This window comes from Schistocerca americana, chromosome 1, assembly GCF_021461395.2.
Source record: "Schistocerca americana isolate TAMUIC-IGC-003095 chromosome 1, iqSchAmer2.1, whole genome shotgun sequence".
NCBI classification, from domain to species: domain Eukaryota; kingdom Metazoa; phylum Arthropoda; class Insecta; order Orthoptera; family Acrididae; genus Schistocerca; species Schistocerca americana.
In genome coordinates this window covers 862,591,665-862,608,428 of record NC_060119.1, presented here as the reverse complement: position 1 = coordinate 862,608,428, position 16,764 = coordinate 862,591,665, and the positions used below count along the sequence as shown (strand labels likewise).

At 36.4% G+C, this 16,764-nt stretch overlaps 1 protein-coding gene across 1 annotated transcript in view; it reads right to left on the bottom strand.

The window, feature by feature from the left end:
* The window catches only part of LOC124594775 (glutamate dehydrogenase, mitochondrial-like), a 45,870-nt gene extending 39,902 nt beyond the window's left edge, over positions 1-5,968 (bottom strand). Inside the window, exons 1-2 of the mRNA XM_047133181.1 lie at positions 5,792-5,968; positions 5,496-5,700 (exon numbers count right to left, since the gene is read on the bottom strand). Of these exons, the coding sequence (XP_046989137.1) occupies positions 5,496-5,700; positions 5,792-5,968 (382 nt within the window). The remainder of the gene's footprint in view (positions 1-5,495; positions 5,701-5,791) is intronic.
* Positions 5,969-16,764: the final 10,796 nt, after the last annotated feature.

Below are 16,764 nucleotides of genomic sequence, written 5' to 3'. Positions count from 1 at the left end.
GCTTACAGTTTTGCATGCTGTGGCCAACCCTGATCTAGGGCTTGTGACCAGCTAAGATGGTACAAAGACAGGCCCAATATTTTCAAGTGTAATGCATGGTTTTTCAGTACCACAAACTAAAAACCAACAAGAGTCATTTTTAAGATAACAAAATTATCATACGGAATTTGTAAATTGATTTGCTGATATTGCCAGAGCATTGACACATTTATTAAAGAAGGATGTAAATTTCCAGAGGACAACTTGTGTCAACACACATTTGAGAACTTAGAGGAGGCACTAATAACTAACCTCTATTATTACAAATTATGAACAAGCGTTTATCCTGTCCTGTAATGCAAGCAACCAGGTGGGCAGATGCATTTGAAGTCAGTAAGTTAATGGGGAAAGACCACATAGTAGCACAGTTAAATAAAGTTGAGTAGAATTACTTGACCACAGAGAAGGAAATGTTGAGTTTAATATTTGGAATCACTTTCTTTGGGTGTTACGCACGTGGCATAAAATTAGAGTCATAACTGATCATGTGGTATTGAAGTGGCTGTTAGTGTTGGTATCGCCTTTGAGCTGGTTGACTCAATGGGTATTGTAATTTAGTTAATCTGATTTTGTGGTAGCTCACAAACAGGAAAAGAAGCATGACAATGAAGATGAGCTATGCTGAAAGACTGGGGTCTTATGAGTGCTTGGCTGAAACCTTGCAGAACGGCAGAAACTAAATACTGCTGGTGCAGACTGCCACCTGTTCAAGATAACCACAGTTTGTTATGGATGACAGAGTACTATATAGAATGATGATATTCAGATAACATATAGGGCCATTTCTGTCTTAGGCAAGACTAGGCAGCCATCTATGGCAACAAAATTTTAGGGGCAGTAAAGAGCAGAAAAAATTAATTTCAAACAGCAAAAAACTGAACAAATTAGGGGAAAAAATGAAAAAAGAGGAAAAATTAAAACACTGAACTGTTTTCAAGAGCATGGAATGGTTACTTCATAAGTCTTTACTCTTACGAAAGTAAATGCATTGCCTCCATCTACCTCAAAACTAAAGCAGCTGCTACTGAGTATGAAATAGAAATAAACATTACCTTGATTCATCTCTGTCAAGCACTGGAGTGGGGCACTGGAGTGGGGCACATGTTCTGGCCTGCAATAGTGTTGGAACTTGGTACCATACCTCCCTAAGTTCCTCTTTTTATTTTTGTCTCTGCAGATCATTTGTCAAGTGTCAACTGTATTCAGTGGTTTTGGATTATGGAGATTACCTAGTTTGATGCTTCGGCATGTCTCCAATCAGTATAGAATAATTTCTAAATTCAACGAAAAATTCATTTACACCAGAAAATAATTTCACATCTTTATGAAACTATTTTCTTGCAATTAAATAAAATTATTAAATTGATGCCAAATTTGATTGCACTGGTATATTCTGTTGAGTTATAGCTTAAAATGTTGGGTACACTCTTTCCTATTTCAATTACTTGGTGAAATTTCAGACACTGAAGACAAAAATTAAGAAACTCAGCAGATTTTTTGTCCTCAATCAGTTTTAAAGAAATTGAGGACAAAGCATGAAAACTGAGGATTGTCTCCAGAAAATGAGGACATATGGTCACCTTAGTTTGATGACTAAAAGTATAATAGGAGATCTGTGTTGTTGTGCCATTGGATGTTGTGGTGAGAAAATATTGAGGAGATCAATGATGGTAAAAAAGAGTGGATGTCATTTTTCAGTTCTCATCTAGGGCGGAAAAACATCTAGCAATGGTATCATGGTAATGGCACTGCCAAAGAAGATGTATTAAAAGTGACTCACAATCCCGTATTTAAAGTGGCTCACAATCACGTGTTATCAGGACACAGGACACAGGGGACAGTGAATCATGGATCATATGATAGGTGAATGATACTGCTGCAGGACACAAAGACAGGACAGTCATCATTATTTGAAGAAATGTGTTCCATGTGCATAAATGCACATTTAACCAAACACTAGTGCACATGTGCTACATGACAACTATCATAGATCACTTTTCATATTAAGTTGTGATGATTCACAATGGAAATAGGAAATTTGTGGTAAGTCACTATGGGACCAAACTGCTGATGTAATCGGTCCCTAGGCTTACACACTACTTAATCTATCTTAAACTAACTTACACTAAGGACAACACACACATCCCTGCCCAAGGGAGGAATCAAACCTCCGATGGAGGGGGGAGGGGGGGGGGGGGAGACACACGTGAACAGTGACAAGGCACCTCAGACCTCGCAGCCATCAAACACCAGACACAGTGATGATTGGCATCTTAAATAAGCAACTGAGGACAGCAGTACAAGAAATGGTGAATACTTTGTTATCTCTTGTTCCTAACACAATAATTACAGATCAGGGCATCTATTTCTGTGCAAACTAGTTGAGTAACTATGTCATCTGTTGGGAATCTAGAAACTATAAACTAGTTCCCTGCATCCAAAAGTGAAGGGGTGGACTGAGTGCATTCACCATAGCAATGATAACATGATGAGCTATTATATCAGTAGTCACCACAGTGATTGACACTTTTATCTGTCCTATACCGTGGCTGCATATATGATAACTTTGAGCTCTGATGCATGAGGTGGTGTTCAGCAGGAAGATGTCATCAGCTTTCAAAGTTATTAAACCTAAAATTTGGAAAAATGCTATTTGGTATAATTTTGTGAAAAAGTTGCGATGTATGTGGATGATATTTCGAAACTAGACACCTCCTTGTTTATGATAGTATACACAGCCAAATTATGCCCTACAGCAGGGGTAGGGAACTTGTCGCCCAGAGGCCAGATTTGGCCCACAATTGGTTTCAATCTGGCCTCTGGGAGAGATTGGTGGGACACAGAACAAGCACTCTCACTGTACTTTGTACTCTGCCCAGGATGCATTTTCAGATATTTCTACTTATGCTCAGCTCACTTCTGGTTTGCATCTCATGATGCAGACCAGTGAAAGTTTTGCTTACTCCACATATGTGCAATGTCATTTCACCACCACTGGATTGGAACAACAAAGAGAAACATGTTTCCAGTGTGAGCATGAAGCTATGGACAATGTGTGCATGTAGAGTGTGAGACAAACAGCTCACTACCTTGAAGGAGCACTGGCAAAAGTTTTTCATCTCTGGATTGGTGCTGACAACACAAAAAGGTTTTTTAATACTTACTACCTATGTCTGTGCTACACACTGATAGATTGCAAATGTTAGCAGTAAGTGAAAATGAGATGAAATTACCAACTACTGGTAAAATGTGCTGATCTGAATAACAGAATTATGGGCCATAACTTGTTGAATAAGTTAGTAACCTGTCATCAGTTCATGCATAAAGTTATGTGCTTGTTGTTTTTTAATTTAATAAAAATGTTTCTTTGCATCTTCCCTGAGTTTATCTGCAAACTGTCTGGCATTAAGCACAGAAAAGTACCTTCTTAATGTCACCAATTCCAGGTGAAACTGACAGATGATTATCTCTTTACCATGTACAAAGATAAAACTGCTTGCTTGTAGTGTTGTGAAACACTACCTGTTGTGTAGGAATAGAATATGAAAAGGCACTTTTCTACAAAATAAATTGCTGAAAAACAGCTTATAGGGCAACTGCCGAAAGGTAATTAAAATATGAGGCATATTCCAAAACTAAAGTCTGTTTGGTCATAGAACACAAGCTCAAGAGAAAAGGTTTTTATTGACAGTAATATTTCACTATAGATCTACTTTACTTTTCCACATAACTGCCATTCATATCCATACAGTTCCTGTAACAGTGCACCAGCTTCTTTAATCCCTTCACATAGAGGTCTGCTGCCTGGGAATTGATCCATTTGGTGATGGTAGTCTTGAGTTTGACATCATTTTGAAATTGTTGTCCACCTAGCCAGTTTTTTAAATGCAAGAAGAGGAAATAGTCACTTGGTGTAAGGTTGGGATTGTACAGAGGGTGCTCAAAAAGTTCCCAATGAAAATCTTGAATCTTTTCATCAGTTTTTGCAGCAGTGTGAGGGCATGCACTGGCGTGAAGGATGATTATGTCAGACGATAGTTTCCATAGCTTCGATTTTGGATCACATGTTAGAATTTGGCTTGGTTAGCATTTCACAGTATACATCTGCTGTAATTGTTGACTCACAGCCCATGAAATTCATCAAAAGGACACCCTTTTTGTCCCAAAAAATGGTAGCCATCATCCTTTGATTTGAGAAGGGAAACTACTTAAACTTTTTAGTTTGGGTAAACTCGAATGGTGCCACTGCATCGACCCTTGTTTCGCTTCTACATTGGTGCATATCAGCATCACCCTTTACAATGGGGGAAAGCAAATCATATTCATCTTGCCTATAGCTCTCCACAAAATGTCATGCACTATGATTTATTTGCTCTTAGTGCTCCTCAGTGAACATTTTTAGAACCTACTACACACACAGTTTGTTATATCCAAGCTGTTCAGTGACAGTCCTGTAAACTGATGTTTGAGCAACATTTTAGAAATCATTATCCAGACCACTAATCATGAACTCAAATCACTTTGAAGCTTTTGGCTCACTTGATCAATGACATTGTCAGTCCAAATACTAGGCCTATCACTTCACTGTTCACGGTCAACATTTGTGGAGCCATTTTGAAATTCTCAAACTTCTTTGTCATTTATTATTTCAGGTCCACACACTAGGCATAACTCACGATGGATTTCAGCAGCTGAAGATCCTTTTTCCAGCAAAAATCAGTGCACTTCACAACTGATGGGATCTAAGATTGTCTTGGCCATTGCGATCTGCTCTCACTGACTGGTAAATGACTACTGAATCAAACCAACATAGCACTAGTTTCCCAAGGAGTCATCAGATGTGCTGCACACATGAAACATCATTCAGGCCTATGATCAGTAAAATATTTGTCAACAGACCTTAGTTTTGGAAAACGCCTCATATTAATTTTTGATTTCAGGCAACCAAAGTGGGTTGCAATACCTGTTATCTGTACTGTAGCTCAGATAATTGGTGCTAGATTTGGAGGTTCTTTTTATTTTAAATCAAAAGGACAACTGCCATCTTTGGCAAGATAATTGCATCTGCCATATTAGATTTATGCAATGTTGCCATAATTCATAATTTTCACTTTCATCTCATTGCTATCAGTTTTACTGTTCTATGGGTGAACATTAAATAAATGAGCGCTCACAAATGCTTTTTTGTTGCTGAATTTGTTGGTGTAGCATTTCAATAAAAGGGAGCCATTCATATCCATGCATTTCTTTGAACTTCAGGAGAGCTGCAGTTGTGTCACCCGATGAAGTGGCCCACGAGCTTAAATAAGTATGTGAATTGGTCCGCAGATCACCGAAGGTTGACCATGCCTGTCTTAAAGGATTGGTACTGCTTAATACTTGAGTGTCTTGTTGTGGCAGTATGTTGAAGATTTTCAAGCCAATACAAAATAACAGTTGAATAAAAGCAAACTTACGCATTAAGCTGATATAGGAATCTGTTTCATATTTAAAATGCAGCCTCCCAAATGAAACATGGTTAATATTCTTCAGAAATTCAAAATATGATACAGTTACACCACCAGCGCTGCAAAATATGTCTGGAAGAACTAAAATTTTGCGGTCTTGTAATATTTTGTCTGCAGCTGGTGTAACTGGCCCATTAGCACCCTCAGCTACAATCTGTCAGAACAAAAAATGCATAATTGTATTAAACACTGGCCATATATATATTAAAACTGAAACTGATATATTATTTAAGGGACTCTCTCACCTTAGCTCTAATTTCATTGGCATTTTTACACGTAATACACTTCTCTATTGCTGCAAGCACAAGAATATCACAATCTTTGAATGCAACATTTTCAGCTGCTTGTGCATTTGGATAACCTTTAATTGTACCGTGCTCTTCCAAATATTCGACAAGATCCTGCAACAAACGCTTGAACATGACACAGCTAGATGTGGCAAAGAAGTGACATGGAAAGTTCTGTATATTCTTTTATCTTTTCCATGCAGCAGAACAACCTCTACAGAAATATAGTACAACAAAACATTAATGACAGTTATTACGTACATAATGTCATTCTAAAAGTCAGCAACTATTATGAAATAAGAATCTGCTCAGCAAAGCATCTAAAATAAATACTAAACTGCTAAACTGCATCCTCTTCCTAATAACATAATTAGATTTGCATGTGGAACGTCTGATATGGCCTGTCAGAACTTCCTCTCTACCCACCCTTCCCCTCTGATTAGCAGAAACAATGTCTACAAATATTTTTTATGTATATTCTACTTTTAGCATTACTGTAGAGGAGTTGCCTTCTACATTTCCCTCTAGGTCCATGAAAATTGTTCGCTCATAATTCAACACGTCCTATCAATCTGCACCCACACAGTGCATTATTATTACTACAACACATTGCTTAGTTATGTTACATAAAAGATGTACACCATGTTACATGTTGGTATATATTACATTTTTCACCTTAATTGTTGTGTTAAAAATTGATCTATATCAGTTAAAAAAGTGCAGTAAGCAATGAACAGTGGTGGAAACTGTCATAAATGAAATAATCAATGTGAGTAGTCTGAAAGACTACCAAACTGAATGAATGCGTCACTAGTTTACAGTTTATTATTGGTACTTTAAAAATACAATATGTATCATACTGCTTACACATACAAAATGTTGTTTGATAAAATTATAATCAATACAAGTGATCTAACCACAATGTAGATTAAAATATGAGGATCAATCAGGAAGCCTCAAGTACTGAAGTGCTCACAGTCGTAAAAAGACTATAATATTGCATTGGTAATGATAGCATATCACATTAACTGTAGAGGAATGTGGAAATACAGTGCAAAAGCAAAACCACTAACTTATATAGTTAATGCATCCTTTAGTGATGGAGTTTTCCCTGAACTCCTGCAGTTGCTAATGTTACCCCATGCCACAAACAGGGACTGAAAATGAAGTAGCTAATTACAGGCCAATAGCTCAATTCGGCATATATTCAGGAATATAATCAGAAATTGTTTTATGCCAGATTGAAAATTTTTATTGGCAGATTTTCTTTATTATGAGACCACAAGCATGGCTAAAAAAAAAAAAAAAAAAAAAAAAAAAACCACCCTCCAAGATGGCAGCCAGGGTAAAAGTTAGTATGTGTCTTGCCAAAAAGAAAAGTAATTTTTTCTGTTAAAAGAAACCATGTGAAAACTGTAAGGACAAAACTACTAAACTGAATGAATGCATCACTAGTTTACAGTTTATTATTGGTACTTTAAAAATGGGTACTGTGAAATTACAGCTTGAAAAATGTGAACTGAACACACTGACAAATTAGCCAAGCATAATGTAAACAGTGCAAATCTGCCGAACGAAAGTTGTGTTGAAGTGTTTTGTGAAACGACACAAAACGACTTCCAGACAATAAAATACAATAGCAAAGTGACTGTGATTTCAGACAGCCATGGCGATGGTCTTGCAAATAAACTAAGAGAAAAAACTAATATATATTCGTGTGTAATAGAGAAACTGGGAGTCCCACTTGGTGAAATTGAATAGATGATTGCAGATACATAGGTAAAAAATCTAGATGATAGAAGACTTTGTCATACTTTTGGAGGTCTCAAGAATGTGTAGAAAAACAAAATGGCGAGTGCTATGCACGATCTCAAACAGTGTCTGAAAAATATCACACATACAAATGTCTTAATTGTGAATATTCCGCATTGCCATGATCTTATGAGGCAGTCGTGTGTTAATACAGAGATAGAGGAAGTCAATCTATAATGACATATCCGGGGAAATTGGCACAGCAAGGCTAAGCATGAAACCAGTTGAATGGTGCCACCTGCATTAATCTGTATAGAAAGGTCGATAGGCAACAGGCGACCTTTTTCCTACATACACTGCAACAAGCTGCCAGCTTTCATCTTGGAACTTTGAATGAAAACATTATAGGTAAGCCTCCAACTTTTTACTTTTATTCACAAATATTCGTTCATTAGTATTGTATGTAATTAAATTTTTGAGGAAAGTATAAGTTACCTTGTAAAGCTTACTTTTAGCTATATTTTGAGAGAGAGAAGGTTCTGCTAGAGAACGCAGTAGTTAAACATTTCTCGAACGGATCAAAGAAGGCTTTTCAGGCTACAATGACATACTGTACATTGTGTCAGGGTAAAATGACACAGTATGTCATTTTACGTTGTGGATTCTAGTTCTATTCTGTGTGATCTTTGATATTAATTAAGATACTTATTTTATAGATGTGTTTAAATTTAACAACAATAGCAGTAGGTCATTCTATAATAAATTAAATGAAACATTAAACATGAATTGATAAATGTCTGATGATACACAGATGCAAAGAATTTATGAAGGGCAAATATGAGAACATTAATTTCCCCTTTCATATGGCGTACAATAAAGGAAGGAAATCTTCAATGAATTCTTGGGATGTGGTGAAGATGCAGCAGGCTATAAATGCTGTTACCAGTGGTGAGATGGGATAGCTGCGATCACTGAAAGCATTCGGAATTCCCCAGGCCATGCTTGTAAGACGAGCTAGGAATGTGTATGCTATGAATGTGTATACTTTCTGAAAACTCACCAGGAATTTTCAACATCAAGTAATCAGGTTCATAACCATGAAACAAGGAACAGGGATGATTTTCACAGAGACACCCACAAAGGAGCTCTCTACCAAAAAAGTGTAAACTACCAGCCCAAAATACTTTTTAGTCCATTGCCTTCTACAATAAAGGAAATTAAAGAATTTCAAAAATTCAAGGTAGATCTTAAACAATTTTTACTAACACATAGTTTTTATTGCATTGGAGAATACCTGAATATGGAAAAGTAATATTATTTATATATACTGATATAAAATATTTGTATTTATTATCCAAGTTTTTGAAACAAATTAAAGATAAGAAACTATATTGTAACTGACTACATCCATACAACATATATTGTTAACGGATGAATAAAGAGATTGATTGATTTATTGAATACAAACAAAATATTCAGTGTTGTTCAAAAGGACTGGATAGATTCCAGCAAACTATCAACACTGTATTCAAGCGTTACCTAGTACAACACTTAAAGCTGTTGGAGTTGTGCCTGTTTGGTATGACTATGAAGGAGGTGAGACAATTTGAATTCCAAATAGCCAAGAAAAGAAAAGAGCTAACTTAATTTTGCAAAAGAAATATTGTATGAAAAAGACCTTTTTGGTGGCAATAGTTATGCTTCGAAAGATTGTCTTCGTAATGCTTGGAACTGCACTCACATTCGAAACCTGGAAAATGCTGGTTAAGGTGTCAGCAGTGTAATTTGTGGGCACGCAATGAATGTAGTGGAGTAAGCCACAGAACAAAAAACTTTATTTGCTATATCTTCAAATAGATTTGATTGGTGAGAATTATTTTTTCAAAAAGAGAACTAATTTTGTTTCTTCATGGATTCACATTCATAATCCTACTTTCAGTCTTCACTTTTTTGTATGACTGAACTGAGAAACCTTAATTGATACTGTTGAACAATTGTTTTAGGAGTAGCCTTTTATTTTTTAATTACAAATCTATTAAATATATCAGATATCTAACGGTTATTTGAATTTCTTACTTTTTCTTACTCCTGTCATTTTACCCTGACATCAGCCTAAAATGATATATTATGCACTTTTTACAAGAATGTCAAAAACATATGATTTATATTAATTTAAAAACATGGCACCATGATGGTGAAACCGTGAATGAGGCACACTCCTGATACAGATTTTATTTAAAATTGTGGTCTATGACAGTAATGTCCAAAAAACGAAATGGTATGTCATTTTAGCCAGACTTCCCCTACAAAGTGCCAATAATCAGTTTGTTAAGTTCTGGAGACATTTTAAAAACATGAAATGCATTGACATGAGTAATATGGGACGTGGATTCCACACACGCAACATGGAATAAACCTGAACGGCTTGGGTGAAGAATATCTGTCAAATCTAATAACCAAGGAAATAAAAGACACCAAACTAACTTCAAAATCAAACCCATAGTCACAAAGCCATCACCAGACCCAATAGAAACAACAAAACACCTCAAAAAATGTAGAAGTGATAGAACCATCAACAGTAGCAGCAAAACATGCAAAAAATGCAAGGAGTCAGCAGAAACAACAGTGGATAATGAAGTGAATGACAAGAAAACTATAGCTGCTCATCGTCCAAGTGATGTTTTAGGCGAAGACAAGAAAAACGAGAAGTCTTCAAGGCAAGAGATGCTCCGTGTTTCTCAGTTCTCCACCAAAATATCGAGTCCATAAGAAATAAAGTGCAACAGTTAGCAGTGTAACTGCAGACTATTGATAGCTCACTTGTCTGCATAACAGAACATTGGTACAGGGGATCTAAAATGACACATGTAGCTCTAAGCTCATATAATCTAGCATGCCATTATAGAAGAAGCACTATGAGAGGTGGTGGATCATGAATATATCTAAAGGAAGGGATTGTGTATAAAGTCATAAATGATGTTATTTCATTAAGTGAAGGAAAACATGTTGAAATATCAGCTACAGAGATAAGAAAGCCACCTATATTCTGAAACTAACTATGTTATGTATTTACTGTTCTCTCAATGATAACAAAGATATATTTATAGCAAAACTAATGGAAGTATTGGACATGGTTACTAATCCTCAGGGCAAAATTCTCATTTGTGTACATTTAAACATTAACACATTGAACTCAGATGGGTTCTGAAACACATTTTTGAACATTATCTAAAGCTATGGAATATCACCACTAATTAACACAGCCGCTAGGGTAACTAAGCATCCAGCATAAATCATTGTCCAGTTGAAGAAAGAAAATTGTTATGTTGTTGTAAGTAAACTGGGCCTTTCATATCGTTCCAGACAGCTCTCAGAATTAGACACAGCTATCGAAAATGAAACTAAAATATTCACATATAGAAAGGTCTTCTCAAAGCAAAAAAGGGTTGAATTTATCATGCAAATGAACAATGAAGCATAGGAAAAAGTGTACTTAGAGACTAGTACAGACAAAAAGCTTTCAAAATTACTATAAAAATTTAAATTGTTTCAAATAAGTGTTCTCAAAAGAACTACAAGTCACTAAAAGACAAAACAAAAGAAACTGAATGACCAACAGGATAAGGAAATCCTCTCTAACACTCAAAATATTCAGCTGCATAAAAACAATCAAAATGACCCTGCATTTCAAAAATACTAATAACATCCAAAAACATATATACAAATGTTTTATTAACAGCAAAAAGGTCTTACAATGATAAGATTATATAAAAGTCAGCAAACAAAATAAAAGCAGCCTGGACTGTGTGAAGACATCGCTAGCTGTGGCCAATACAAGAGGTTTTTTTCTGTTTTCTTTCATGCTTTCTTTCTCGTTTTGTAGTTGTACATGAATTTATGGTGATATAGCATAGAGTTTATTTTGTTCTACGGGGTGTTCAAAAAGTCTCTCCACAATGTCGTATGATCGTTAGCCACGCATGCCGTATGCCGCAGTGAATATACTGAAATGAAACTCAGTGAAATACAAGTTATTAATTTATTGAATATTCGTTTTTACATACAAATTTTCACATTAAATGTTGAATGTGTCCCCTCTGTTGTTGAATACACCATTCAGTTCATCTAACCATGTTTCCAAACACAAGCTGTAACATTTTTTCTGTAACAGAAGCAATGAAAGTGGATATTGCAGTTTTCAATTCATGGGTGGATTTTGGGCAGTTTTTATAGACAGTTGCTTTCACTGCACCCCAGAAGAAAAAGTCAGGTGGTGTTAGGTCAGGCAATCGTGGAGGCCAAAGTCCCTGTGAAATAAATGTGATCACCAAAAACATCAGCAAGCAGTGACATTGAAACAGGAGCTGTATGTGCGGTTGCACTATCTTGTTGAAAATAACCATTCAGTATTTCACTTAACACAAGTTCTCCTATGAATGGGTACAGAATATCACTGCAGTATCATTGTGCGTTCATTGTTTCATTGAAAAATATGGGACCCACAATCACACAGCACGCATGCCTGATAATCATAAGGCACTGCAGAGAGACTTTTTGAACACCCTGTATAATGTAATAAGTAATTCTTTGCAGAAAATAATAATATGCAACTGATATTGTTTCCCTTTTGGACATCAGTAATTAGGTTTTCTTGTCTACAGAATACGAAAAGTATTTTGATTCTTTGTTTACCATTTACTGCACTAATTTGGATTAGAATGACTTTGTAAAGTTAAATGTATACTGAGATATTGTACAAGTAGAGCAGAGCGATCAGAATATCAATTGAGAGGTTCAAGCAGTGTGAGTAGAGCATGTGTTGCACTCATGTTTGTACTGAGGAGACAGGAGGTTAAAAGTGTGCTGACTATGTCGTGTCTTGAAATAGTCTGTACGAAAGAAACTGATTAACAGTGAGATACATTCCTGCACCTTCCTGTAATGGAACGTAAGAAGTTAAAAGTGGACAGAGAAGTTGGACTGTGTAAAACCGCCAAACGAACTGTGTCGTGTAACTTCGATGATATAGCTAAGGACAGATGACATTGTAGTTACCGTGTTCTGGAAAGAACTGTGCTTGCTATGACTGTGCCGTGTGCATTTTAAATACTTTATAATTTCAATGCATAATCACACTGTCACTGACGACTGTGTGCACGAACTGTTAATTGTGTTACAGGCATATAGAAACTGTGTATTATGAGGATGCATGTTACTGCCAACAGTGGTGAGTTCGCAGTCGCGTTATTAATGTGGTAAATGAACAGACTGTAATTCCGCAATCAAAATAACTTTAAGGCCCTTTACTGATCTGTGTGACTTCAGCGTTCTGACCCAGAAAGAGTGGTTGACTCAATATTCTTCTTGATATATAGCAATGATTTTCCCCAGAGTGTTAAACACAGTGAAACAGTATTGTTCGCTGATGACAGTAACATTCTAATCAGTGAAACATGTTAGCAGAACAAGGTTAAGGATTGAAAAAGATAAGTAACAGATTGTTTATAATACTTATATTCTGATAACAACACATTACATGGAGCTCACTTAAGAGAGTGAACATCAAGTGCAAAGATAGTCTGCTCATCATACGCGACGTATACAAACGAAAGAACCAAGGAGCCAGATTACCAACGTAACACTATCACTTAATATGGACATAACACTACCACTTGGTGACAATTTCAATATATGAACAAGATACATGTGTTGCTCTCTGGCAAGTGGTTTAGTTAATACATCAGCAGGCACTTCCTTTGACTGCAAATACTTAACAAAAATCTCATTTCTTTTAACAAATTGTCTAATAAAATGTCCTTTAGCACAAACATGCTTTAATCTAGATTGCAACACAGGATTTTGTGACAATCTAATAGAACTCTGGTTGTCATGGAAAATAATTATCATTTAACAATTCACTTATTAACCGTCTCAAATAAAGTGCCTCTTTGGCTGCAGAATTCGAAGCTGCATATTCATCTTTGGTAGTTGAGGTCACTACATCCTTCATTTTCTTGCTCTCCCATGAAATTATGTTTTTCCCCGAAAGAAAAGCACTTCCATATTGTGACAACCCTGTTGTTAAATTATCTACAAAATTCGATTCAACAAAACCAGTTGTATTCAGATCCTTGAAACCTCCTCTGTCAAACACAATGCCATAATCTAGAGTACCCTTGAGATAATGAAACACCCTTTTTGCTGCCTTCCAGTGAACACTAGTAAACTTAAATTGTACTGGTTTAAAACAATTTCTGCATAAGATATGTCAGGTCTTGTATTAGTGCTGATATACAGTAAACAACCTATAAGCTCTTGATATGGCACTTGAACTTTATCACCCTGCATATCCCAAAGCTTTAATCCAGCTTCCATTGGTGTTCTAACAGGAGCACAATCGACCATATCAAAGTGTTTCAGCACATCTGCAATATAACCCTTCTGGTCAAGTTTTAAGCTACCTTCCTGCTAGTTTCTGGTTATACACATACCCAGGCAGGACTTTGCTATTCCTAGGTCTTTAACTTCAAAATTGGGTTTTTAACTTAAAATTCTCAGACAATCCCTGATACAACTTGTCTTTCATCACACTGTTGTTACACAAGATATAAAAATCATCTACATACAAAGCAATAATTGCAACATTTTTACCTGACTGTTTAATAAACACACAATCTTCATTGGTATTTGCAACATAACCTAGGTCTAAAAGCGTACATTTTGCTTTTTCATTCCATTGTCTCACTAATTGTTTCAAACCGTAAATGGCCTTAGTTAGTTTATAGACTTTAACTTCACTCCCTTTTAAAAATAAACCATCTGGTTACTTCATGAGAATAATTTCCTCCAAGTCCCCATACAGAAAAGCAGTCATAACATCAAAATGACAGATCTTAAGATCAAGATTTGCAGCTAAACTAATGAGAGCTGTAAGAGTACTACATATCACAACAGATGAAAAAGTCTGACAATAATCAATACCAAGTTTTTGTGTAAACCCTTTAGCAACAAGCCTAGCATGGTGGACTGTTGTACCATCCACATTCCTTTTCAGCTTAAATACCCACCTGTTACCTACAATACTTTTGTTACTCTTTGGTGGATCCACAAATTCCCAAACACCACTGTTCTGGAAACACTTAGTTTCCTCTTTCATGGCCTTTATCCGGTCTTCTTTGCCACTCCTCCACATGGCATCCTCCAAGTTCGCAAGATCTTCTCCCAAACTAGAAAAATCACTTACCAAATAGGTGACATAATCTGGGTACTCCTTGGGTTTGGGTACATGGGCTGACCTTCTGGCTGGATGGTCCTCTTCTAAAGCATCAGGGTCCATTGGCTGCACCTCAGTCTCTTCTGTGTCTGCCACAGACTGAGCATCTGGGATGTAGTGTGGGTCTTGATCTCTGTCACTTCCAGCACTGCTGACTTCTTCTTCTTCCTCTGGCTCTTCCCATTCAGTATACTGTTCATTTGGCCAAAAAATACAGTAATTTTCATTATTAACAGCTGGTGTCCTGGTATTGTCAGTAATGCACTCATTCTCCAGAAAAACAACACTCCTTCCCTTGCACTATTTTCTTAGGGTTTTGTGAATCAATTAGTCTGTAACCTTTGGCCATTTCATCATAACCTACAAAATTAAGTTCTTTAGCTTTGGCATCCCACTTTCTTCTGTTTTGATCTGGTGTATGGAGAAGAGCTTGACAACCAAACACCTTTAAATGGTTCAAATGAGATACTTTTCCAGTCCATAATCCCTTTGGAGTCTTACCATTAAGTGCTCTGTGAGGAACATGGTTCTTTATGCAAACAGCTGTATTGCATACCTCTGCCCAATACTGCTTAGGCAGACCAGATTCAAATAGCATGCACCGTGTCATCTCACAAATTGATATGTTGCTCCTCTCCAAAACCCCATTCTGTATTATAGGTCACACTAATCTGATGCTCTATTCCATTCTCTCTAAGCAATAAATCAAAATTTGAGTTCACAAATTCACTGTCATTGTCAGATCTAATTGATTTTATCTTTGCAGCAATTATATTTTCTACCCAAGTTTTAAACTCACAGATAAATTTAAATGCTTGATCTTTGCTCTTGAGAAAATAACAGAATGTCCTTCTGGAATAATCATCCACTAGTACATACATTTTCTTAGCCATACCATGTGACATTTGCTCCACGGGGCTACATAAATCCATAAGTACACAGACGAGCAACTCACATGCACGTTGCCCTCCAGTCTTAGGAAATGGGAATTTCAACATCTTACCTTGTACACATGATTTTTACTTGTCAAAGAGTTTCAGAGTCACAATGCTCCAACTTTATGCCACCCCTCTGCAAACACAGCTTAAGTCCAGTGCCAATTCCAACATGACCAAGACTATGGTGCCTAAGTCTTCCAGATTACTAAAATTTTTATCAGCGAGAGCATGCTCATCTGACAACACAGGTTCAACATTTTTTAGTTTACAAATGTCATTTGACTCTGATCAAGAAAAAAGTATCCACCACTTCTGAGCATCTTACATCCATCTTTGTCAAAAACAACATTTATGCCTTTCTTGACTAAAGCAGAAACTGACAACAAATTTGTCACTAAGCCAGGGACAAGAACAACATTCTTCTTTGAGGATATATCTGGTAAATTGACAATAGCATCACCTTACCCTTCGCTCATTAATTCAACATTATCAGCACACTTCACAATTTTTTGTTTACTACTTTCTGTTTCAAAATCTTTAAGCCATTCCTTTCTTGATTTCATGTGTGATGATGCTCCAGAATCTATGACACACTCATTATGGTTGAAATCTGACATAACAAGTTCAAAAAACAACGACTTTTCTGTCCCCTTTAATTCTTTCTTTGACAAGTCTTGCTTCTGAGGACATTGGACTAGAAGTGACCATACTTCCAGCAACTGGAACATTTCACTTTCTTCTTTCTTACTTGTCTTTTGAGAAACCCTGTTGTGATTTCTTATAATTCTTTGTAAATAAGGCACTATCACTGCCATCTTTGTCCAACTTGAGGTATTCTTTCCACACTACTATCCAGCAACTTTGCTTTGATATTTTCTGATGTGAAATTCTCGTACAGGACTCTATACCCATCCGGTATGGTACACAAACTTTTGGTAAACCTCTAAGCATAATCAGTGCAATTAGCC